At 54.8% G+C, this 26,307-nt stretch overlaps 1 protein-coding gene across 4 annotated transcripts in view; it reads right to left on the reverse strand.

The window, feature by feature from the left end:
- entpd1 (ectonucleoside triphosphate diphosphohydrolase 1) overlaps positions 1–26,307 on the reverse strand; it is a 189,316-nt gene that overhangs the window by 77,673 nt on the left and 85,336 nt on the right. For all 4 annotated transcript variants that reach the window (XM_078222976.1, XM_078222975.1, XM_078222977.1 and 1 more), the window contains exons 2-3: positions 14,593–14,708; positions 11,453–11,570 (exon numbers count right to left, since the gene is read on the reverse strand). In XM_078222976.1, coding sequence (XP_078079102.1) covers positions 11,453–11,570; positions 14,593–14,708 — 234 coding nt within the window. The remainder of the gene's footprint in view (positions 1–11,452; positions 11,571–14,592; positions 14,709–26,307) is intronic.

Below are 26,307 nucleotides of genomic sequence, written 5' to 3' on the forward strand. Positions count from 1 at the left end.
GGGGGAGAGCGAGGGGGAGAGCGAGGGGGAGAGCGAGGGGGAGAGCGAGGGGGGAGAGCGAGGGGGAGAGCGAGGGGGAGAGCGGGGGAGAGCGAGGGGGAGAGCGAGGGGGAGAGCGAGGGGGAGAGCGAGGGGGAGAGCGAGGGGGAGAGCGAGGGGGAGAGCGAGGGGGAGAGCGAGGGGAGAGCGAGGGGGAGAGCGAGGGGGAGAGCGAGGGGGAGAGCGAGGGGAGAGCGAGGGGAGAGCGAGGGGGAGAGCGAGGGGGAGAGCGAGGGGGAGAGCGAGGGGGAGAGCGAGGGGGGAGAGCGAGGGGGAGAGCGAGGGGGAGAGCGAGGGGGAGAGCGAGGGGGAGAGCGAGGGGGGAGAGCGAGGGGGAGAGCGAGGGGGGAGAGCGAGGGGGAGAGCGAGGGGGAGAGCGAGGGGGAGAGCGAGGGGGAGAGCGAGGGGGAGAGCGAGGGGGAGAGCGAGGGGGAGAGCGAGGGGAGAGCGAGGGGGGAGAGCGAGGGGGAGAGCGAGGGGGAGAGCGAGGGGGAGAGCGAGGGGGAGAGCGAGGGGGAGAGCGAGGGGAGAGCGAGGGGGAGAGCGAGGGGGAGAGCGAGGGGAGAGCGAGGGGGAGAGCGAGGGGGAGAGCGAGGGGGAGAGCGAGGGGGAGAGCGAGGGGGAGAGCGAGGGGGAGAGCGAGGGGGAGAGGGAGAGCGAGGGGGAGAGGGGAGAGCGAGGGGGAGAGGGGAGAGCGAGGGGGAGAGGGGAGAGGGAGGGGGAGAGGGGAGAGCGAGGGGGAGAGGGGAGAGGGAGGGGCAGAGGAGGGGAGAGCAAGGGGCAGAGGAGGGGAGAGCGAGGGGCAGAGGAGGGGAGAGCGAGGGGCAGAGGAGGGGAGAGCGAGGGGCAGAGGAGGGGAGATCGAGGGGCAGAGGAGGGGAGATCGAGGGAGATCAGGAGATCGAGGGGAGATCGAGGGGAGAGCGAGGGGAGAGCGAGGGGAGAGCGAGGGGAGAGCGAGGGGAGAGCGAGGGGAGAGCGAGGGGAGAGCGAGGGGAGAGCGAGGGGAGAGCGAGGGGAGAGCGAGGGAGAGCGAGGGGAGAGCGAGGGGAGAGCGAGGGAGAGCGAGGGGAGAGCGAGGGGAGAGCGAGGGGAGAGCGAGGGGAGAGCGAGGGGAGAGCGAGGGAGAGCGAGGGGAGAGCGAGGGGAGAGCGAGGGGAGAGCGAGGGGAGAGCGAGGGGAGAGCGAGGGGAGAGCGAGGGGAGAGCGAGGGGGAGAGGAAGGGAGAGCGAGGGGCAGAGGAGGGGAGAGGGAGGGGGAGAGGGGAGGGGGAGGGGGAGAGGGGAGAGGGAGGGGGAGAGGGTAGAGGGAGGGGGAGAGGGAGGGGGAGAGGGGAGAGGGAGGGGGAGAGGGGAGAGGGAGGGGGAGAGGGGAGAGGGAGGGGGAGAGGGGAGAGGGAGGGGGAGAGGGGAGAGGGAGGGGAGAGGGAAGGGGAGAGGGGAGAGGGGAGAGGGAGGGGGAGAGGGGAGAGCGAGGGGGAGAGGGGAGAGGGAGGGGGAGAGGGGAGAGCGAGGGGGAGAGGGGAGAGCGAGGGGGAGAGCGAGGGGAGAGCGAGGGGGAGCGAGGGGAGAGCGAGGGGAGAGCGAGGGGAGAGCGAGGGGAGAGCGAGGGGAGAGCGAGGGGAGAGCGAGGGGAGAGCGAGGGGAGAGCGAGGGGAGAGCGAGGGGAGAGCGAGGGAGAGCGAGGGGAGAGCGAGGGAAGAGCGAGGGGAGAGCGAGGGGAGAGCGAGGGGGAGAGCGAGGGGAGAGCGAGGGGAGAGCGAGGGGAGAGCGAGGGGAGAGCGAGGGGAGAGCGAGGGGAGAGCGAGAGGAGAGCGAGGGGAGAGCGAGGGGAGAGCGAGGGGAGAGCGAGGGGGAGAGGAGAGAGCGAGGGGCAGAGGAAGGGAGAGCGAGGGGGAGAGGGGAGAGGGAGGGGGAGAGGGAGGGGGAGAGGGGAGAGGGAGGGGGAGAGGGGAGAGGGAGGGGGAGAGGGGAGAGGGGAGGGCGAGGGGAGAGGGAGGGGGAGGGGGAGAGGGGAGAGGGAGGGGGAGAGGGGAGAGCGAGGGGGAGAGGGGAGAGCGAGGGGGAGAGGGGAGAGCGAGGGGAGAGCGAGGGGAGAGCGAGGGGGGAGAGCGAGGGGGAGAGCGAGGGGGAGAGCGAGGGGGAGAGCGAGGGGGAGAGCGAGGGGGAGAGCGAGGGGGAGAGCGAGGGGGAGAGCGAGGGGGAGAGCGAGGGGGAGAGCGAGGGGGAGAGCGAGGGGGAGAGCGAGGGGAGAGCGAGGGGGAGAGCGAGGGGGAGAGCGAGGGGGAGAGGGGAGAGGGAGGGGGAGAGGGGAGAGGGAGGGGAGAGGGGAGAGCGGAGGGGGAGAGAGGGGGAGAGGGAGAGGGAGAGGGAGAGGGAGGGAGAGAGGGGGAGAGGGGAGAGGGAGGGGCAGAGGAGGGGAGAGCAAGGGGCAGAGGAGGGGAGAGCGAGGGGCAGAGGAGGGGAGAGCGAGGGGCAGAGGAGGGGAGAGCGAGGGGCAGAGGAGGGGGAGAGCGAGGGGCAGAGGAGGGGAGAGCGAGGGGGAGAGCGAGGGGGAGAGCGAGGGGAGAGCGAGGGGAGAGCGAGGGGAGAGCGAGGGGAGAGCGAAGGGAGAGCGAGGGGGAGAGCGAGGGGAGAGCGAGGGGAGAGCGAGGGGGAGAGCGAGGGGGAGAGCGAGGGGGAGAGCGAGGGGGAGAGCGAGGGGGAGAGCGAGGGGGAGAGCGAGGGGGAGAGCGAGGGGGAGAGCGAGGGGGAGAGCGAGGGGGAGAGCGAGGGGGAGAGGAGGGGAGAGCGAGGGGCAGAGGAGGGGAGAGCGAGGGGCAGAGGAGGGGAGAGCGAGGGGCAGAGGAGGGGAGAGCGAGGGGCAGAGGAGGGGAGAGCGAGGGGCAGAGGAGGGAGATCGAGGGGAGATCGAGGGGAGATCGAGGGGAGATCGAGGGGAGAGCGAGGGGAGAGCGAGGGGAGAGCGAGGGGAGAGCGAGGGGAGAGCGAGGGAGAGCGAGGGAAGCGAGGGGAGAGCGAGGGGAGAGCGAGGGGAGAGCGAGGGGAGAGCGAGGGGAGAGCGAGGGGAGAGCGAGGGGAGAGCGAGGGGAGAGCGAGGGGAGAGCGAGGGGAGAGCGAGGGGAGAGCGAGGGAGAGCGAGGGGAGAGCGAGGGGAGAGCGAGGGGGAGAGGAAGGGAGAGCGAGGGGCAGAGGAGGGGAGAGGGAGGGGAGAGGGGAGGGGGAGGGGGAGAGGGAGAGGGAGGGGGAGAGGGTAGAGGGAGGGGGAGAGGGAGGGGGAGAGGGGAGAGGGGGAGAGGGGAGGGGGAGGGGGAGGGGGGAGAGAGGAGAGAGAGGGGAGAGGGGAGAGGGAGGGGGAGAGGGGAGAGGGAGGGGGAGAGGGAGAGGGAGGGGAGAGGGAGGGGGAGGAGGGAGAGGGAGGGGGAGAGGGGAGAGCGAGGGGGAGAGGGGAGAGGGAGGGGGGAGAGGGGAGAGGGAGGGGGAGAGGGGAGAGCGAGGGGGAGAGGGGGGAGCGAGGGGGAGAGCAAGGGGAGAGCGAGGGGAGAGCGAGGGGAGAGCGAGGGGAGAGCGAGGGGAGAGCGAGGGGAGAGCGAGGGGAGAGCGAGGGAGAGCGAGGGGAGAGCGAGGGGAGAGCGAGGGGAGAGCGAGGGGAGAACGAGGGGAGAACGAGGGGAGAACGAGGGGAGAACGAGGGGGAGCGAGGGGAGAACGAGGGGAGAGCGAGGGGAGAGCGAGGGGAGAGCGAGGGGAGAGCGAGGGGAGAGCGAGGGGAGAGCGAGGGGCAGAGGAGGGGAGATCGAGGGGAGATCGAGGGAGAGCGAGGGGAGAGCGAGGGGAGAGCGAGGGGAGAGCGAGGGGAGAGCGAGGGGAGAGCGAGGGGAGAGCGAGGGGAGAGCGAGGGGAGAGCGAGGGGAGAGCGAGGGGAGAGCGAGGGGGAGAGCGAGGGGAGAGCGAGGGGAGAGCGAGGGGAGAGCGAGGGGGAGAGCGAGGGGGAGAGGAAGGGAGAGCGAGGGGCAGAGGAGGGGAGAGGGAGGGGAGAGGGGAGGGGGAGGGGGAGAGGGGAGAGGGAGGGGGAGAGGGTAGAGGGAGGGGGAGAGGGAGGGGGAGAGGGGAGAGGGAGGGGGAGAGGGGAGAGGGAGGGGGAGAGGGGAGAGGGAGGGGGAGAGGGGAGAGGGAGGGGGAGAGGGGAGAGGGAGGGAGAGGGGGAGAGGGGAGAGGGAGGGGGAGAGGGAGGGGGAGAGGGGAGAGGGAGGGGGAGAGGGGAGAGCGAGGGGGAGAGGGGAGAGGGAGGGGGAGAGGGGAGAGGGAGGGGGAGAGGGAGAGCGAGGGGAGAGGGGGAGCGAGGGGGAGAGCGAGGGGGAGAGCGAGGGGAGATCGAGGGGAGAGCGAGGGGAGAGCGAGGGGAGAGCGAGGGGAGAGCGAGGGGAGAGCGAGGGGAGAGCGAGGGGAGAGCGAGGGGAGAGCGAGGGGAGAGCGAGGGGAGAGCGAGGGGAGAGCGAGGGGAGAGCGAGGGGAGAGCGAGGGGAGAGCGAGGGGAGAGCGAGGGGAGAGCGAGGGGAGAGCGAGGGGAGAGCGAGGGGAGAGCGAGGGGAGAACGAGGGGAGAACGAGGGGAGAGCGAGGGGAGAGCGAGGGGAGAGCGAGGGGAGAGCGAGGGGAGAGCGAGGGGAGAGCGAGGGGAGAGCGAGGGGAGAGCGAGGGGCAGAGGAGAGAGCGAGGGGCAGAGGAAGGGAGAGCGAGGGGCAGAGGGGAGAGGAAGGGGAGAGGGAGGGGGAGAGGGGAGAGGGAGGGGGAGAGGGGAGAGGGGAGGGGGAGAGGGGAGAGGGAGGGGGAGGGGAGAGGGGAGGGGGAGAGGGGAGAGGGAGGGGAGAGGGGAGAGCGAGGGGGAGAGCGAGGGGGAGAGGGAGAGCGAAGGGGAGAGGGGAGAGCGAAGGGGAGAGGGGAGAGGGAGGGGGAGAGGGGAGAGCGAGGGGGAGAGGGGAGAGGGAGGGGGAGAGGGGAGAGTGAGGGGGAGAGGGAGAGCGAGGGGGAGGGGGAGGGCGAGGGGGAGAGGGGAGGGCGAGGGCGAGGGCGAGGGGGAGGGGGAGGGGAGGGAGAGCGAGGGGGAGAGGGGAGAGCGAGGGGGAGGGAGGGAGAGCGAGGGGGGAGAGGGGAAGAGGGAGGGGGAGAGGGGAGAGCGAGGGGGAGAGGGGAGAGCGAGGGGAGAGGGGAGAGCGAGGGGGAGAGGGGAGAGGAGAGGGGAGAGGGGAGAGGGAGGGGGAGAGGGGAGAGGGAGGGGGAGAGGGGAGAGCGAGGGGCAGAGGGGAGAGGGAGGGGGAGAGGGGAGAGGGAGGGGAGAGGGGAGAGAGAGGGGGAGAGGGGAGAGCGAGGGGAGAGGGAGAGCGAGGGGGAGAGGGAGAGCGAGGGGGAGAGGGGAGAGGGAGGAGGAGGGGAGAGCGAGGGGGAGAGGGAGAGGGAGGGGGAGAGGGAGGGGAGGGGGAGAGGGGAGAGGGAGGGGGAGGGGGGGAGCGAGGGGGAGAGGGGAGAGCGAGGGGGAGAGGGAGAGCGAGGGGGAGAGGGGAGAGCGAGGGGAGAGGGGAGAGGGAGGGGGAGAGGGGAGGGCGAGGGGGAGAGGGGAGGGGATGGGCGAGGGCGAGGGGAGGGCGAGGGGGAGGGGGAGGGGGAGGGCGAGGGGGTGGGCGAGGGGGAGGGAGGGGGAGGGCGAGGGGGAGGGGAGGGGGAGAGGGGAGAGCGAGGGGAGAGGGGAGGGCGAGGGGAGAGGGGAGGGCGAGGGCGAGGGCGAGGGCGAGGGCGAGTGGGAGGGGGAGGGCGAGGGGAGGGGAGGGGAGGGCGAGGGGGAGGGCGAGGGGGAGGGCGAGGGGGAGGGCGAGGGGGAGGGCGAGGGGGAGGGCGAGGGGGAGGGCGAGGGGGAGGGCGAGGGGGAGGGCGAGGGCGAGGGGGAGGGCGAGGGCGAGGGGGAGGGCGAGGGCGAGGGCGAGGGGAGGGCGAGGGGAGGGGAGGGCGAGGGCGAGGGCGAGGGCGAGGGCGAGGGCGAGGGCGAGGGGGAGGGGGAGGGCGAGGGGGTGGGCGAGGGCGAGGGCGAGGGGCGAGGGGGAGGGGAGGGGGAGGGGAGGGGGAGGGGGAGGGGGGGAGGGCGAGGGCGAGGGGGAGGGCGAGGGGGAGGGCGAGGGGAGGGGGAGGGGAGGGCGAGGGCGAGGGCGAGGGCGAGGGCGAGGGGGAGGGCGAGGGGGAGGGCGAGGGCGAGGGCGAGGGCGAGGGCGAGGGCGAGGGCGAGGGCGAGGGGGAGGGGGAGGGCGAGGGGGTGGGCGAGGGCGAGGGCGAGGGCGAGGGGGAGGGGGAGGGGGAGGGGGAGGGCGAGGGCGAGGGGGAGGGCGAGGGCGAGGGGGAGGGCGAGGGCGAGGGCGAGGGCGAGGGCGAGGGCGAGGGCGAGGGCGAGGGCGAGGGCGAGGGCGAGGGCGAGGGCGAGGGGGAGGGGGAGGGCGAGGGGGAGGGGGAGGGCGAGGGGGAGGGCGAGGGCGAGGGCGAGGGCGAGGGCGAGGGGGAGGGGGAGGGCGAGGGGGAGGGCGAGGGGGAGGGCGAGGGGGAGGGCGAGGGGGAGGGCGAGGGGGAGGGCGAGGGGGAGGGCGAGGGGGAGGGCGAGGGGGAGGGCGAGGGGGAGGGCGAGGGGGAGGGCGAGGGGGAGGGCGAGGGGGAGGGCGAGGGGGAGGGCGAGGGGGAGGGCGAGGGGGAGGGCGAGGGGGAGGGCGAGGGGGAGGGCGAGGGGGAAGGCGAGGGGGAAGGCGAGGGGGAGGGTGAGGGCGAGGGCGAGGGCGAGGGGGAGGGGGAGGGGGAAGGGGAGGGCGAGGGGGAGGGCGAGGGGGAGGGCGAGGACGAGGGCGAGGGCGAGGGCGAGGGCGAGGGGGAGGGCGAGGGGGAGGGCGAGGGCGAGGGCGAGGGCGAGGGGGAGGGGGAGGGCGAGGGCGAGGGCGAGGGCGAGGGGAGGGCGAGGGGGAGGGCGAGGGGGAGGGCGAGGGGGAGGGGGAGGGCGAGGGGGAGGGCGAGGGCGAGGGCGAGGGGGAGGGCGAGGGGGAGGGCGAGGGGGAGGGCGAGGGGGAGGGCGAGGGGGAGGGCGAGGGGGAGGGCGAGGGGGAGGGCGAGGGGGAGGGCGAGGGGGAGGGCGAGGGGGAGGGCGAGGGCGAGGGCGAGGGCGAGGGCGAGGGCGAGGGGGAGGGCGAGGGGGAGGGCGAGGGGGAGGGCGAGGGGGAGGGCGAGGGGGAGGGCGAGGGGGAGGGCGAGGGGGAGGGCGAGGGGGAGGGCGAGGGGGAGGGCGAGGGGGAGGGCGAGGGGGAGGGCGAGGGGGAGGGCGAGGGCGAGGGCGAGGGGGAGGGGGAGGGGGAGGGGGAGGGCGAGGGGGAGGGCGAGGGGGAGGGCGAGGGCGAGGGGGAGGGCGAGGGGGAGGGCGAGGGGGAGGGCGAGGGGGAGGGCGAGGGGGAGGGCGAGGGCGAGGGCGAGGGCGAGGGGGAGGGGGAGGGCGAGGGGGAGGGGGAGGGCGAGGGGGAGGGGGAGGGGGAGGGGGAGGGGGAGGGGGAGGGCGAGGGGGAGGGGGAGGGGGAGGGGGAGGGGGAGGGCGAGGGGGAGGGCGAGGGCGAGGGCGAGGGCGAGGGCGAGGGCGAGGGGGAGGGGGAGGGGGAGGGGGAGGGCGAGGGGGAGGGCGAGGGGGAGGGCGAGGGGGAGGGCGAGGGGGAGGGCGAGGGGGAGGGCGAGGGCGAGGGCGAGGGGGAGGGGGAGGGCGAGGGGGAGGGGGAGGGGGAGGGGGAGGGCGAGGTGCAGAGCAGGGGAGAGTGAGGGGCTGAGGGGAGAGTGAGGGTGACAAAAAGAGAGAGAGATGGAGAGAAGCAGAAACACAAAGAGAAAGAAAGACGGAGAAATAGAGGGAGAGGTGTGCGACAGAGAAAGAGGAGGGAAAGAAATAGCAGGAGTGAGAAAGGAGAGGTTCACCATATCAATCCTGCCGGGCTCTGGAGTCATCCCCTCGAGGTTCCTTAATTCTGGACGAATGATGGTTTCAGGACTAGGTGTGTTTACATTGGTCTCAGAGGGAGGACTGGACAAGGATGCGCTTCAAAGATTTTCATCCATTCCAACTCTGAATACAATCTGTGTGCTGGGCAAATTTCACCTCGAGCCAGCAAAAATCGAGAGATCCAGTCAGTCTGAGCCAATTATTAGAGCTGTCCTTATCCACAGCTACACACATGCTCTTTGATCAGGGGATCACTGGATCACAAAGGCTCGCTGACACCCCCTCGCTATCCTGGGGAATGGCTCCAGTCAATTGTCCTTCCGTGGTTGTCGTCTATATGGACTTCAGTAAAGCGTTTGACAAAGTCCCTCATGGTAGGCTGGTGAAAAAGGTTGGATCTCATGGGATAAAGGGGGAGGTGGCTAGATGGGTGGAGAACTGGCTTGGTCACAGAAGACAGAGGGTGGTAGTGGAAGGGTCTTTTTCAGGCTGGCTGCCTGTGACTAGTGGTGTTCCGCAGGGCTCTGTATTGGGACCTCTGCTGTTTGTGATTTATATAAACGATCTGGAAGAAGGTGTAACTGGGGTGATCAGTAAGTTTGCGGACGACACGAAAATGGCTGGACTTGCAGATAGTGAGGAACATTGTCAGAGGCTACAGAAGGACATAGATAGGCTGGAAATTTGGGCAAAGAAATGGCAGATGGAGTTCAATCCTGATAAATGCGAAGTGATGCATTTTGGTAGAACTAACATAGGGGGGAGCTATACGATAAATGGCAGAACCATAAAGTGTGTAGATACGCAGAGAGACCTGGGTGTGCAAGTCCACAGATCCTTGAAGGTGACGTCACAGGTGGAGAAGGTGGTGAAGAAGGCATATGGCATGCTTGCCTTTATAGGACGTGGCATAGAGTATAAAAGTTGGGGTCTGATGTTGCAGTTGTATAGAACGTTGGTTCGGCCGCATTTGGAATACTGTGCCCAGTTCTGGTCGCCACACTACCAGAAGGACGTGGAGGCTTTGGAGAGAGTACAGAGGAGGTTTACCAGGATGTTGCCTGGTATGGAGGGGCTTAGCTATGAGGAGAGATTGGGTAAACTGGGGTTGTTCTCACTGGAAAGACGGAGGATGAGGGGCGACCTAATAGAGGTGTGTAAAATTATGAAAGGCATAGATAGGGTGAACAGTGGGAAGCTTTTCCCCAGGTCGGTGGTGACGTTCACGAGGGGTCATAGGTTCAAGGTGAGGGGGGGGGAGGTTTAACACGGATATCAGAAGGACGTATTTTACACAGAGGGTGGTGGGGGCCTGGAATGCGCTGCCGGGCAAGGTGGTGGAGGCGGACACACTGGGAACGTTTAAGACTTATCTAGATAGCCACATGAACGGAGTGGGAATGGAGGGATACAAAAGAATAGTCTAGTTTGGACCAGGGAGCGGCGCAGGCTTGGAGGGCCGAAGGGCCTGTTCCTGTGCTGTATTGTTCTTTGTTCCTCCATTTGTGAGCTGACAGTGATTTTTAATATTATGCATCATGAATGCAGTTTTTTAAATTCAATGGATCAGCGACGTTAGTTATCAGGACATACAAGAGAATCTGTGATTGAGGGGAGACTCAATAGAAGCCTTTAAAATGATGAGGGGGTTTCAATAGGATAACCATCGAGAAGATGTTCCACTTTGGGAGGGAACAGAACTGTGGCCTATTAATATAAAATAGTCACTTATAAATCCAGTCGGAAATCTGGGAGTAACTTTGTTAGAAGTTTTCGGTATCTTGTCTGCTTTCTTGCATCTTTGTAGAAAGTAACTTTGTTACCCAGAGAGTGGTGCAAATGTGGAACTCACTACCACAGGGAGGGGTTGGGATGATTAACAGACAGATTTAGGGAGAGATAAACGCAATGGGAGACAGGAACAAGATGGGTTAAATAAATTTGGGTGGCAGGAGACTTATGGGGAGCATAAAACTGCTACCCTGAATCCCACAGTGATCTTTCTCCTATTCAGCTGTCCATTTCTTGCTTTCAGGCAATTGTTTTTAGCATATCTTCACACACTGTTTTTCATTTGGGGAATAGTGGGGGGAAACGGTGGAGGGATTCCCCAGCTGATGAACAGTTTGTTGAACTGTGTTATGAACGCTCCTTCTGTGCCCAACAAATCATGGCATTGGACTTGAACCCAAAGCTCCTGGTCCAGAGGTGGGCACTACCCACTGTGCCACAGGATCTCAGAGTCATAGAGTCATAGAGGTTTACAACATGGAAACAGGCCCTTCGGCCCAATTTGTCCATGCCGCCCTTTTTTAACCCCTAAGCTAGTCGGATCATTCATTATAATTAATCTGTTGGTGTTGACAAACTGGAACCGCCCAATGAAAATAGAAGTCTGGCAGCAAATACAATGGATTGGTCAGAGTGATATCAACACTTCCCACCCTGCTGGGACAAAGAAACATCTACTTTTATATTTGTTCTTGGCGTGTGAATGTTGCTGTCAAGGTCCAGCATTTATTGTCTATTTACAGAGTCAAATGACGGCAGATTTCCTTCCCTAAAGAATATGAGTGAACTGGATGAGTTTGTTTTGTTGCAATGTTTTATTATAGACTGGTTTTATGTTTCAGAAAAAGAATCTGAGGATTTTCCCTCCCATATGGCAGCTGAGGTCTTTAGAATGGGGTCACCAAACAGACAGGAAGCCAGTGCGCCATTCTGCCACCTTTCCAGCTCCTTTACATCAGCAGCAAATCTGGGGCTAATGACACCGCACTGGTTCAGTCTGCCCGTGAGATTGACAACCATTTTCCCATCGCTGTGGTCATCAATAATCTCAAACTCTCCAATGTATCCCTGATACATCATTGCAGTCAAGAATTGTACAATCACTTTGGGGAATGGTCAGATGGGAACCTGCCTTTTCCACATTTCTCTGCATTGTCAATGCTCGTCAGGGCATCGGCCACAACATTCATGTGCACCATGATGTTTGAAATGAAATGGGATCAAAGAACATCGCTGTTTAGGGATAGCGATGGTCGGCTGACCACTGGCTGGTGACTGGAGTTGGGGAAAGTTTACTCGACAAGATTCCTTGAGAATCTGGAAGGAGCAATCTTTGATCCACACGGAATGCTGAAGGGACCTCGTCTCACTTTCTCCTCGGGAATTCTGGGCTACAACAGCCAATGACATATTGGGCTCCTGACTGCACTGTGGCAGCCCCAATGTAAATGCAGATATTTGGACGCTCTGATATAAACCTCTTTCTGCTCCCTGTATTAAACTCTTTGTGGACAGCAGCCCCACCCCAACCCTCTCCAACCTCAGGGATGGTTATTCTGCTGTCGTCCTTTGCTTTAAGGGTGAGTAACCCATCAATAACCTTTCAAAGGAGAATCTCATACCTTTCACTTTGCAGGAAGTCAATTCTCTGACGAGACCAGTATCATTCATCTTCTCAGCAGGCCATTGGTAGATGTACAATGAAGTGTGAGAGGAGCCAGCATCAATCACTATTCCGTACTGTTGGAGAAGCAATAGGACATGACATTATTCCTCAATGATTGGACTGCATTATAACACTAACAGCAATAGATTCCCTATCACTCATTAGGCTCAATAACCAGAGAGTCCATGGCAGGAACACAAAATCCCATCACTGCACTGCTTTGCTCAGGATCTCACATTCATGAGTGTCACTGACTTTCGGCACTTGTCTTGTCCACAGCATGAACAGGAGTGGCGCTGCCAGGAGTTTTTTGGTCTGGGAAATCGAAGCCTGGGAAACATGCCTAGTACCGTGCTGCCTGCAGTGTAAGCAGCCGATAGTCCATCACACAAATAAAATAGGAACCTCTGTCACTGCTGTGACCTGCTCACCTTGCAGGGTGAGGAACACGGAGGGTGTGAGATCAAGAATGGGGTGGAAGAGCCAAGAAGGAGGGCACCAAAAGACCCCGGGGGGGGGGGGGGGGGGTAAAGGGAAGACCGGGGGGGGAAAGGAAGACCCTAGGGGGGGGAAGGGAAGACCCCGGGGGGGGAGGGAAGAGATCCCGGGAGGGGTGGGCAAGGGAAGATCCGGGGGGGGGGGGGGGGCAGACCCGGGGGGGCGGGGGGAGGAGAGGGGGAGAAACCCATGTGGGGGGAAGGAGGGCAGACCCGGGAGGGCGGGGGCAAAGACTTTGGGGGGGGGGGGGGAGGGAAGACCCGGGGGGGGGGGGGGGGGGGGGGAAGAGACCATAAGTGACTAAACGAAGAACTGAAGGGAACAAGACTCAGTTGCGTTCTTTCATAGAACATAGAACATAGAAAGCCACAGCACAAACAGGCCCTTCGGCCCACAAGTTGCGCTGATCATATCCCTACCTCTAGGCCTATCTATAGCCCTCAATCCCATTAAATCCCATGTACTCATCCAGAAGTCTCTTAAAAGATCCCAACGAGTTTGCCTCCACCACCACCGACGTCAGCCGATTCCACTCACCCACCACCCTGAGTGAAAAACTTACCCCTGACATCTCCTCTGTACCTACCCCCCAGCACCTTAAACCTGTGTCCTCTCGTAGCAACCATTTCAGCCCTTGGAAATAGCCTCCGAGAGTCTACCCTATCCAGACCTCTCAACATCTTGTAAACCTCTATCAGGTCACCTCTCATCCTTCGTCTCTCCAGGGAGAAGAGACCAAGCTCCCTCAACCTATCCTCATAAGGCATGCCCCCCAATCCAGGCAACATCCTTGTAAATCTCCTCTGCACCCTTTCAATGGCTTCAACATCTTTCCTGTAATGAGGTGACCAGAACTGCGCGCAGTACTCCAAGTGGGGTCTAACCAGGGTCCTATAAAGCTGCAGCATTATCTCCCGACTCCTAAACTCAATCCCTCGATTAATGAAGGCCAGTACGCCGTACGCCTTCTTGACCGCATCCTCCACCTGCGAGGCCGATTTAAGAGTCCTATGGACCCGGACCCCAAGGTCCTTCTGATCCTCTACACTGCTAAGAATGGTACCCTTCATATTATACTGCTGCTTCATCCCATTGGATCTGCCAAAATGGATCACCACACACTTATCCGGGTTGAAGTCCATCTGCCACTTCTCCGCCCAGTCTTGCATTCTATCTATGTCTCGCTGCAACTTCTGACATCCCTCCAAACTATCCACAACACCACCTACCTTGGTGTCGTCAGCAAACTTACCAACCCATCCCTCCACTTCCTCATCCAGGTCATTTATGAAAATGACAAACAGCAAGGGTCCCAGAACAGATCCCTGGGGCACTCCACTGGTCACTGACCTCCATGCAGAGAAAGACCCCTCCACAGCCACTCTCTGCCTTCTGCAGGCAAGCCAGTTCTGGATCCACAAGGCAACAGCCCCTTGGATCCCATGCCCTCTCACTTTCTCAAGAAGTCTTGCATGGGGGACCTTATCGAACGCCTTCGTACTGTAATGAAAGTTTTAGCAATGAACTATAAGCAACAAGAAAGCTGTAATCTGTCAGAAAGTAAGAAAAGCCGCAGCAGAAGAAGAGTGAAAAAAAAAGTGTAAAGCTGGATAAATTTACCGAGGACGACAGCAAATTGAAAATGTGGTAAAAATGTGTTCCCCACAGTCTGATGAGAAGTGGCCCAGCTCTATCAAAGCTCAGAGAGAAAGGAATGCTGTGAAAAAGGGGGAAGTAGTCAATTAGAAATATTACAATATTCACCAACAAGCAGTGAAGGAAGTGGAGTTAGAGCATGAAGATGTGAATTGAAGGTAAACAGGATTGATAGAAATAGCACAAGTGGAACTCAGCACCAGAGGTTATGGAAGTCGAGGAAAGCCGAGGAAATCCCACCTAATGGATGCTATCAATTTTGTGATTGGTGAAAGAACTGCTCGTCTCTGAGTGAAGCAGCTCCGGGTTGCATGGCGGTTACAACATCTACTGCAAGAGAGACTGTGCTGTTGAAGCAGCAATTAGAGCAAGGCCATTATTCACCACAGCCAGATTGGGAATTCTTTAACGATCCAACTGAATAATCGAGCTACCGGTCATGTGGAAATGAGCTAGAGAAATTGGCATTTTGCAGAGAGGCAGAAACTGTCTGGTGTTTGAGGGTGCTGAGGAGGACTTGGCAATGGACAAACCCAAAGAGAGAACATGACTGTTAGAACAAATTAGCAATTCAGGAGAATTGTCTGATAAAAAAATAACATGAAGAAGGAAGAATTGTTGAATGTAGCAGTAGGGTGTGAATTTCCCAGCCTGCTGCGCTAACCCTAACTCTCACTGCTAATTCCCCGAACCTTTAAACTCTTTCTATTGTCGCTCTGCTTCCTCCTGGACTCTGACTGATGTCTCTGCTCCCTCTCAGACTCAGTTCTAAACTCCCACCAGTCTCTCTGTTCCCTCTCAGACTTGCAGCCAGTGGCACCCACATCCCAAGACTGGACAATAACCTGCCTAGGAAACAGGATCCTAAGTTTGATGGGAGGTGAGATGGGCAACACATCACTGACTGACCACTAGAAATCTCCTGACACTATTCGCAATTACCTTCAGTTTCTGTGGGAGTGCCAGGTTCTGTATTACAGCTATTGTCACCAATACTCCGACAACTACAAGGATGATGATTAGTGTGATCAGGAGCTTGCGATTCCTCGGGTTTTTTACTGAAAATGAAGAAGAAAAAAATACATGAACAAAAATTCATGACAAGAGGATTGTGAAGTTGTTAGAAAGACTCACTCAGACACGATATAGTCTTCATAGAATCCCTACAGTGCAGAAGGAGGCCATTTGGCCCATCGAGTCTGTACCGACAACAATCCCACACATTTACCGCACCAATCCCTCTAACATATACATCCCGGGACACTAAGGGGCAATTTAGCATGGCCAATCGACCTAACCTGCACATCTTTGTACTGTGGGAGGAAACCGGTGCATCTGGAGGAAACCCACGCAGACACGGGGAGAATGTGCAAACTCCACACAGACATTGACCCAAGCTGGGAATCGAACCCAGGTCCCTGGAACTGTGAGGCAGCAGTGCTAACCACTGTGCCACCATACTGCCCCCTGAACCTGTCTGTCCCTTATTTCTCCTGTTCATGTGTCCCTAGTTTCAGAGGGGTTTCTGTTTCATTAGACCATAAAACCATAAGAAAATAGGAAAAGCAGTAGCTGTTCCGCCCCCAGTGGTTCCCAAAGGTGCGGCGAGAGAGGATGGTGGGAAGATTCAAGGACAATCAAAGAAACATTTAAACATTCATGTATAGAAACCTGTAGAAGTTTCCAGATCTCATGCCATCTCTCTTTGTGTTAAGACTTAACACCAGTGTGGCGCGCCGCACCCTTTGGGAACCACAATAGGACCGTGGATATTATGTTTTGAATGTAGAATGTGCAGCACAAAAGCAGTATATTCAGTCCAACCGGTGTGTGCTGTGGCACTGACACTCACCACCAGTTTCCTCCTCATTGTATTTCACCGCACAACAGGATATCCTTCTATTTTTGATGCATCCTGGTCAATATTATCCCTCAATTAACATCAGATTACCTAGTCATTTTTCTCTTTGCTGCTTGTGAAATCTCCCTTGCTATGTGTAAACCTATTGCCATGTTTGACTATATTACAACTCTGGTTAGATTTCACTTCATCGGTCGTGCAGTGTTCAAAGTTAAGGACTTAAAGATTCTTTCCTTTAATAAATTAAATTGACAGCTCGGTGAAATGATCTCATTGGTTTACTAGATGCTGACATCAATGAAAAGAAATGAACAAGCTTTTGACATCTTTTTTCTAAATGATCAATTTTCTTTGGCATTGAACCTCTCCAGTCACAAACAGCTCAAGTCTTGAGGTGTTAGAGGGAGGAGATAACTGGATAAAGATCAATGGAGGTGATTGATAATTCACGGAGGCATGCCTTATTAAATTTAGGACAAAATCTGATTTAATTGAAAGTCCTGTCACTGGGTGAATACCAGTGGTAGTGGGAGTGGTATTATTTACCCAATTAAGGCCCTTAATTGGCAGCAGAACGGTAAGGCTGTCAATGGATATTCCCATCCGAGATTTAATTAGGATGGAGGCGGTGTTCTCACCTGCCACCTTCCTGCTCAATGAAATGTCCCGACACTATCAGATTTGCCATGGGGAGGACACAGGATTCTGCCCTAAAATTCCAGATGTATGTCATGCTAACTTCTCCAGAATGAGACACAGATTGTCACTGTAAACTGGGCAAACCTGTTACTGAGTAAATTGACGGGAGATTAGTGGGAGGTATTGAAAAAATAATTTGAGATTCAGAACCAGTTTATATCCTGAAGAGGCAAAAACACTACCTGCCAAGAAAGACAGTAAAGAACTATGGAGGAAAGATATATGTTAAATGATAAGTAAAAGCATAGAAGATGCTAAAAATAGCACAGATCCTGGCAAAGATGAAAAATACAAAGCAGAGTATGGATGACAAAATGGACAGTTCAAACTACAAAAAGAGAGTATGAAAAGAACTTGTAAATTATATCAAAATTAACACATTTTTTAACAATTGAATTTAGGAAAAGAGAGTGTGGTCAGGAAAAATATGAGTTTCTTGTAAACTGTTAACTGTGATGCTATCAATGAAAATAAGGAACTGCAAAAGAACTGAATCATTACTTAGCTTCAATATTTATAATGGAAGAAGTCAGCATTCCAGGGTATTCCAAGGAAACTAATCAGGAACTCACACTAATTAACGTAAGCAAAATAATGGTAAGTAAAACTTAATGGTACTGAAGTGTGTCAAATCCCCAGAGCCAGATGGTTTTTGTCCAGGAGGTTAAAGGAATTAGCTGAGAACATTGCAGATGGCCTGAATATAATCTTCCTATAATATTCTGTTGGTATAGAAATTGCTGCTTTAAATTGGAAAATTGTACATACTCGATGGGCCAAAAAGTCTCTTCTGGACTCCAATGGTAAATGGATATCATTTATATGGACTTCCAGAAGACATGTGACAAAGGCTGGAGTTCTCTGACCTCGCCCGTGGGGGGGATTCTCTGCTTTCGCTGCGGTGAATGGAGATTTGGCTGAGCGCCTAATTCTCTGTCTCATTAGCGGTGGCAGGGCCTCAGACATCAGAGAATTCCAGCCAAAGTTCCTCATAAGAGACCGTTGGCTAAAGTTGAAGCTCATGAAACTGAAGACAAATTATTCACCTGGTTAGGAAATAGGATCTGTGTTCAAAGAATAATTGAATGGTTACAGCACAGAAAGAGGCCCTTCAGCCCATCGAGTTCAGGTTTGTTCTCTGCAAAAATAACTTAGCGCATCTTACTCCCCTCCCCAACTATTGTGGTCCTCCTATTCCCCATGAATCTTCATGACTTATCTGATGGGATAGGAAGCAACATGTCCAAATGCTGCTGACACTAAATGTAGCATCGTAACCAATGTGAGGAAATGTGAAGTAATCAAATTTAGATTGAGACTGATAGGACAGGGCACTTTCTAAATTGTGAAAAGCTGGAATGAGATCATTAAAATATCATGAATAGATCCAGAAAATAACTGAAAATGGAATGCTGTCCTTTGTATCTTGAAACGAGAATACAAGTGGGTAGAAGTCATACTTCAACCATACAAAACATCAGGGGAGTGTCCTCGAATAGAATGGAGTGCAATAGAACTTATTGTCCACACAAAGGTGAACATTTATCTTTGGCTTCACCTCCAGTATGACATAATCATACAGTCATTATTTAAAAACCATGGACATTTCATGCATACATACATTCTTACATTTGTATATATATAACATTCTTCCACAACATACAAATATAACACACTGCACTCTGCCATTAATTCACTCGCTGCAGTTGAATAAATAAAGACGGTGGGTTGAGTTTACATGATGTTATTTAGTAAGCTGATAGCACTGGGAACAAAAGACCTCTTGAACAGACCCAACCATCTTCAGCTGCTTCTTCAATGAGCATCCCATCATCATGAGGTCAGAAGTGGGGATGTTCGCTGATTGCACAATGTTTAGCACCATTCGCCACTCCTCAGATACTGAAACAGTTCATATCCAAATGCAACAAGATGTGGACAATATCCAGGCTTGGACTGACAAGAGGCAAATAATATGTGCCACACAAATGCCAGGCAATGGTCATCCCGAACAAGGGAGAATCTAACCATCGCCCCATGACATTCAATGGCATTACCATCGTTGAATACCCCACTACCAACCTCCTGGAGGTTACCATTGATCAGAAACTGAACTGGACGAGCCATACACTGTGGGTGGGGCTAACCGAGCAACCCCACCACGTGGCATCGGGAGGTGCCTCGCCATTGGCTGGCAGCAAGATCTTCACCTCCCGCCATTGTCAATGGGGTTTCCTGTTGAATGCAGCCCTTGCAGCCTGGAAACCAGCTGGGGGGTGGGGGGGGTTGGGGGTGGGGAGGTGCACCCTCGGTGGGACCATAAGATCCTGCTGCCTTGCACGGCCGGAATGTTCTGGCCTATGGCCACTGCAACACACAGTGCACCAACTCACCAAGGTTCCTTCGGCAGCTCCTTCCAAATCCATGACTACTTCCATCTAGGACAAGGGCAGCAGATACCTGGAAACACCACCATCTGGAGTTCCCGTCCAGGTCACTCACCATCCTGACTTGGAAATAAATCGCCGTTCCTTCACTGTCACTGGGTCAAAATCCTGGAATTCCCTCTCTAACAGCACGGTGGGTGTGCCTACAGATCAGGGACTGCAGCGATCCATGAAGGCAGCTCACCACCACCTTCTCAAGGGCAACTAGGGATGGGCAATAAATGCTGAGCCAGCCAGAAATGCCCATATCCTGTAAATAGAGTCATAGAGGTTTACAGCATGGAAGCAGGTCCTTCGGCCCAACCTGTCCATGCACCCTTTTCTTTTTTAAAACCCCTAAGCTAATCCCAATTGCCTGCATTTGGCCCATATCCCTCTATACCCATTGTACCCATGTAACTATCTAAATGCTTTTTAAAAGTCAAAATTGTACCCGCCTCTACTACTACCTCTGGCAGCTTGTTCCAGACACTCACCACCCTCTGTGTGAAAATATTGCCCCACTGAACACTTTTGTATCTCTCCCCTCTCACCTTAAACCTATGCCTTCTAGATTTAGACTCCCCTATCTTTGGGAAAAGATATTGACTATCTAGCTGATCTATGCTCCCCATTATTTTATAGACCTCTGTAAGATCACCCCTCAGCCTCCTACGCTTCAGAGAAAGAAGTCCCAGTCTATCCAGCTTCTCCTTATAACTCAATCCATCAAGTCCCGGTAGCATCCTAGTAAATCTCTTCTGCACTCTTTCTAGTTTAATAATATCCTTTCTATAATAGGGTGACCAGAACTGTACATAGTATTCCAAGTGTGGCCTTACCAATGTCTTGTACAACTTCAACAAGACGTCCCAACTCCTGTATTCAAAGTTCTGACCAATGAAACCAAGCATGCTGAATGCCTTCTTCACCACTCTGTCCACCTGTGACTCTACTTTCAAGGAGCTATGAACCTGTACCCCTCGATCTCTTTGTTCTGTAACTCTCCCCAGTGCCCTATCATTAACTGAGTAACTCCTTGCCTGGTTCAATCTACCAAAATGCATCACCTCGCATTTATCTAAACTAAACTCTATCTGCCATTCATCAGCCCATTGGCCCAATTGATCAAGATCCCATTGCAATCTGAGATAACCTTCTTCACTGTCCACTGTGCCACCAATCTTGGCATCATCTGCAAACTTACTAACAAAGAACAAAGAACAGTACAGCACAGGAAACAGGCCCTTCGGCCCTCCAAGCCTGTGCCGCTCCTTGGTCCAACTAGACCAATTGTTTGTATCCCTCCATTCCCAGGCTGCTCATGTGACTATCCAGGTAAGTCTTAAACGATGTCAGCGTGCCTGCCTCCACCACCCTACTTGGCAGCGCATTCCAGGCCCCCACCACCCTCTGTGTAAAAAACGTCCCTCTGATATCTGAGTTATACTTCGCCCCTCTCACCTTGAGCCCGTGACCCCTCGTGATCGTCACCTCCGACCTGGGAAAAAGCTTCCCACTGTTCACCCTATCTATACCCTTCATAATCTTGTACACCTCTATTAGATCTCCCCTCATTCTCCGTCTTTCCAAGGAGAACAACCCCAGTCTACCCAATCTCTCCTCATAGCTAAGACCCTCCATACCAGGCAACATCCTGGTAAACCTTCTCTGCACTCTCTCTAACGCCGCCACGTCCTTCTGGTAGTGCGGCGACCAGAACTGGACGCAGTACTCCAAATGTGGCCTAACCAGCGTTCTATACAGCTGCATCATCAGACTCCAGCTTTTATACTCTATACCCCGTCCTACAAAGGCAAGCATACCATATGCCTTCTTCACCACCTTCTCCACCTGTGTTGCCACCTTCAAGGATTTGTGGACTTGCACACCTAGGTCCCTCTGTGTTTCTATACTCCTGATGACTCTGCCATTTATTGTATAACTCCTCCCTACATTATTTCTTCCAAAATGCATCACTTCGCATTTATCCGGATTAAATTCCATCTGCCACCTCTCCGCCCAATTTTCCAGCCTATCTATATCCTGTTGTATTGCCCGACAATGCTCTTCACTATCCGCAAGTCCAGCCATCTTCGTGTCATCCGCAAACTTGCTGATTACACCAGTTACACCTTCTTCCAAATCATTTATATATATCACAAATAGCAGAGGTCCCAGTACAGAGCCCTGCGGAACACCACTGGTCACAGACCTCCAGCCGGAAAAAGACCCTTCGACCACTACCCTCTGTCTCCTATGGCCAAGCCAGTTCTCCACCCATCTAGCCACTTCTCCTTGTATCCCATGAGCCTTAACCTTCTTAACCAACCTGCCATGTGGGACTTTGTCAAATGCCTTACTGAAATCCATATAGACGACATCCACGGCCCTTCCTTCATCAACCGTTTTTGTCACTTCCTCAAAAAACTCCACCAAATTTGTAAGGCACGACCTCCCTCTTACAAAACCATGCTGTCTGTCACTAATGAGATTGTTCCGTTCTAAATGCACATACATCCTGTCTCTAAGAATCCTCTCCAACAACTTCCCTACCACGGACGTCAAGCTCACCGGCCTATAATTTCCTGGGTTATCCCTGCTACCCTTCTTAAACAACGGGACCACATTCGCTCTCCTCCAATCCTCAGGGACCTCACCCATGTCCAAAGAAGCGACAAAGATTTCCGTCAGAGGCCCAGCAATTTCATCTCTCGTCTCCCTGAGCAGTCGAGGATAGATGCCATCAGGCCCTGGGGCTTTGTCAGTTTTAATGTTCCCTAAAAAACCTAACACTTCCTCTCTTGTAATGGAAATTTTCTCTAACGGTTCAACACCTCCCTCCGAGACACTCCCGGTTAACACGCCCCTCTCTTTCGTGAATACCGATGCAAAGTATTCATTTAGGATCTCCCCTATTCCCTTGGGTTCTAAGCATAATTCCCCTCCTTTGTCCCTGAGAGGTCCGATTTTCTCCCTGACAACTCTTTTGTTCCTAACGTATGAATAGAATGCCTTAGGATTCTCCTTAATCCTGCCTGCCAAGAACATCTCGTGACCTCTTTTTGCCCTTCTCACTCCCCGTTTGAGTTCTTTCCTACTCTCTCTGTATTCCTCCAGAGCTCCATCTGTTTTCAGTTGCCTGGACTTAACGTACGCCTCCCTTTTCATTTTAATCAGATCCTCAATTTCCCTGGTTATCCACGGCTCTCGAATCCTACCTTTCCTATCTTTCCTTTTTACAGGCACATGCCTATCCTGCAGCCTTATCAATAGTTCCTTAAAAGACTTCCACGTGCCAGACGCGGACTTACCCTCGAACATCCTCTCCCAATCAACATCCACCAATTCCTGCCTAATCCGGCTATAGTTAGCCTTCCCCCAATTTAGCACCCTGCCCGTAGGACAGCACTCATCCTTGTCCATTACTATCCTAAAGTTAACAGAGTTGTGGTCACTATTTGCCACATGTTCCCCTACCGAAACTTTGACGACCTGACCGGGCTCATTTCCCAGAACTAGGTCCAGTATAGCCCCCTCTCTAGTCAGGCTATCGACATACTGTTCCAAAGAACCTTCCAGTACGCATTTTACAAATTCCTCCCCGTCCGGACCCCCAGCTCTAAGCACTTTCCAGTCTGTGCCAGGGAAATTAAAGTCCCCCACTACAACAACCCTATGTTTTCTGCACCTATCCAGAATCTCCTGACATATCCTTTCCTCCACTTCCCGTGGGCTGTTGGGTGGTCTGTAGTACACCCCCAGCATAGTGACTGCACCCTTCCTGTTTCTGACTTCCACCCACAGCGACTCAGTACATGACCCCTCTAAGTTGTCTACCCTCTGCACCGCGGTAATATGCTCCTTAACTAATATCGCTACTCCCCCACCTTTTTTAGCCCCTCCTCTGTCTCGCCTAAAACACTTATACCCCGGAATATTCAGCTGCCAGTCCTGTCCTTCTTTTAACCAAGTTTCCGTCACCGCAACCACATCCAAATTCCGCCTAAGCATTAAGGCCCTAAGTTCGTCTGTTTTACCCGTTACGCTCCTCGCATTGAAGCAGATGCACTCCAGACCTCCAGGCCCACTCAGGTCATCCTCCTCCAGAGTGCTTCTCTTCTTAGCTAGCCTTGCCCTGGCCCCCAGCTCAACCCCAGCCTCAGTATTTACTGACCTACTGTTTTGTTCCCCACCCCCCTGCCACCAGGTTAAAGTCCAACAGGTTTATTTGGTAGCAAACGCCACTAGCTTTCAGAGCACTGCTCCTTCGTCAGATGGAGTGAAGAAGCAGCGCTCTGAAAGCTAGTGGCGTTTGCTACCAAATAAACCTGTTGGACTTTAACCTGGTGTTGTTAGATTCCTTACTCTGTCATCAAGCCAGTTTTGTATCCATTTAGATACCTCACCCTGGATCCCGTGAGATTTAACCTTATGCAACAACCTACCATGCGGTACCTTGTCAAAAACCTTGCTAAAGTCCATGTAGACAACATCAACTGCACTGCCCTCATCTACCTTCTTGGTTACCCCTTCAAAAAACTCAATCAAATTTGTGAGACATGATTTTCCACTCACAAAGCCATGCTGACTGTCCCTAATCAGTCCTTGTGTCTCTAAATGAATTTTTAAAAAACCCTTAGACCACACTCAGCACATTGTTCACGCTGTGAGCAGCTCTGGACATCTGACCAAAATTAAGAACATAGAACATAGAACAGTACAGCACAGAACAGGCCCTTCGGCCCACGATGTTGTGCCGAGCTTTATCTGAAACCAAGATCAAGCTATCCCACTCCCTATCATCCTGGTGTGCTCCATGTGCCTATCCAATAACCGCTTAAATGTTTCTAAAGTGTCTGACTCCACTATCACTGCAGGCAGTCCATTCCACACCCCAACCACTCTCTGCGTAAAGAACCTACCTCTGATATCCGTCCTGTATCTCCCACCACGAACCCTATAGTTATGCCCCCTTGTAATAGCTCCATCCACCCGAGGAAATAGTCTTTGAACGTTCACTCTATCTATCCCCTTCATCATTTTATACACCTCTATTAAGTCTCCCCTCAGCCTCCTCCGCTCCAGAGAGAACAGCCCTAGCTCCCTCAACCTTTCCTCATATGACCTACCCTCCAAACCAGGCAGCATCCTGGTAAATCTCCTCTGCACTCCTTCCAGCGCTTCCACATCCTTCCTATAGTGAGGTGACCAGAACTGCACACAATATTCCAAATGTGGTCTCACCAAGGTCCTGTACAGTTGCAGCATAACCCCACGGCTCTTAAACTCCAACCCCCTGTTAATAAAAGCTAACACACTATAGGCCTTCTTCACAGCTCTATCCACTTGACTGGCAACCTTTAGAGATCTGTGGATATGGACCCCAAGATCTCTCTGTTCCTCCACAGTCTTCAGAACCCTACCTTTGACCCTGTAATCCACATTTAAATTAGTCCTACCAGAATGAATCACCTCACATTTATCAGGGTTAAACTCCATTTGCCATTTTTCAGCCCAGCTTTGCATCCTATCTATGTCTCTTTGATTGATTAGAGAGAGAGTGCTGATTTATGAGAATGATACCAGGGCTCCAATAGTAAATTGTAAACAGAGATTATACAAACTGGGGTTGTATTCCCGGGAATTTTGAAGATTAAGGAATGATTTGATCAAAGTGTTCAGGCATTAAAGGGGATAGAGTGAAATTAGGAAACATTTGTACACAGAGTGGTGGAAGTTTGGAATTCTCTTCCCAAATTGCAACTGTTGCTAAATCAATTGGGAATTTGAAAGGAGATTGGTAGATTTTTGTGAATCAAAGATGTTAAGGGATAAGAGGCAAAGGTGGGTACATAGAGATAGCTTTCAGATCAACCATGATCTTATTGAACGATGGACCAGGCTCAAGAGGCTGAATGGACTCCTCCTATTTCTAAGTTCATTTTAAAGTCACATATTTTGTCTTTATTTTTAGATAATACTTTAATTTTATATCACTACCATTTTTCATTCTCAAACTTACTGGTAGCTTGGGCTGTAGAGGAGCAGAGGTTTGGTACAGACTAAGGGACCGGGAGATTTTAACTGAGGTGTGGCACCACCAGTAATGAGTAGGTGTAACCACAGTGTGACACATTTACATTGGCATTCTCCATTGTAATTTATAACAGAAAAAGTTGAGTGAAAGTTTATTTTTTATTCATCCATGGGACATGGGCATCACTGGCCGGGCCAGCATTTATTGCCCATCCCTAGTTACCCTTGGAGGGCAGTTGAGAGTCAACCACATTGCTGTGGCTCTGGAGTCACATGTAGCCAGACCAGGTAAGGATGGGAGATTTCCTTCCCTAAAAGACATGTGAACTGGATAGGTTTTTCCGACAATCAACAATAGTTTCATTGTCATTAGTAGATTCTTAACTCCAGATATTTTTTATTGAATTCAAATTCCACCATCTGCCGTGGTGGGGCTTGAACATTAGCCGTGTTTCTGGATTTAACATTGGGAAGAAAGATTTCAGACAAAGAGCTAACACTGAACAGGAGGTTGAAAAAAACTTAAGTTTACTTTAGGTTCTTCCCACTATATAAATATACTCAGTCAATGACAACTTCCAACAAGGAGGAAGGACATGCTGCAAATAGGCTAAATCTGAACATCTGGGCCCTCGTCTAGCCCCATTCAAGGGTTTTCAAATCTGTATTTCTTTTCATCTGTACTGTACAAAGGAAGCTTGGATAAGTTGAACCTTTGACTGTAACAACCCCCCCCCCCCCGTCCCCCCCCCGTCCCTTCTCTGGGGTGAGATCAGAATCTCACAGCACAGGGTACTCAGATCCTTTCATACTCTCCTGGCTAACTGCTGCCATATTTGCACCTCAGGTACTAACCAAATATTTCTAGCCACACAACCTTTACAGAATCTTAGTTCCAAGACTGCAGATTTACTGCTTGTATCATGAAATAACCTATTGGATGCACAGTTTAGAAGCAGAAGGCCAACTGGCCCCTCAAGCCAGTTCTCCTGCAGATAAGAATTGATTCTGGCCTCAACTCCACTTTCCTGGACAGCCTTTGACTTCCTTGTTAATCAAAAATCTAACTCAGTCTTAAAAGTATTCAATATTCATGTTGTGAATCAGAAGACTTAACATAGAACAAACTATAGAAACCGAGACAAATCACTGCTCTACACACAGTCCCTGGATTATGTTACAGCCCTAGCAGAGTGACAGGAGTAGATGAACAGAATTGTGGTCAAAGTGTCGGGAAAACCATTGGTGAGATTCTCTGGCCTTTCCTCAGCACTTTTCCCGGCAGTGGGAGGCAGTGCGCCATTCGCTCCTGGCGGGATCCTCTGGTCCCGCTGCTATCAATGGGAATTCCCAGTGAAGCCACCTCACAACCACCGGAAAACACACAGCAGGCAATACACCACTGGTAGGACTGGAGAATCAGTTGGTGTGAACAGCTGGCAAATTCCGGACACTATCTTCACAAATCTTTCCTCTCGTAGGAAATCCAGATCTAGGGGCAATTTAAAAATGAGGGGCCTCCATTTTAAAATGGAAATGATGGGGAATTGCTGCTCTCCAAGGGTTGTTAGTCTGTGCAATTCTGTTCCGGCTGTGTCAGTGAAGACTGATTTTGATAGATTTGTGATTTTC

Source organism: Mustelus asterias, chromosome 11 (assembly GCF_964213995.1).
Source record: "Mustelus asterias chromosome 11, sMusAst1.hap1.1, whole genome shotgun sequence".
In the NCBI taxonomy this organism is placed as follows: Eukaryota; Metazoa; Chordata; class Chondrichthyes; order Carcharhiniformes; family Triakidae; genus Mustelus; species Mustelus asterias.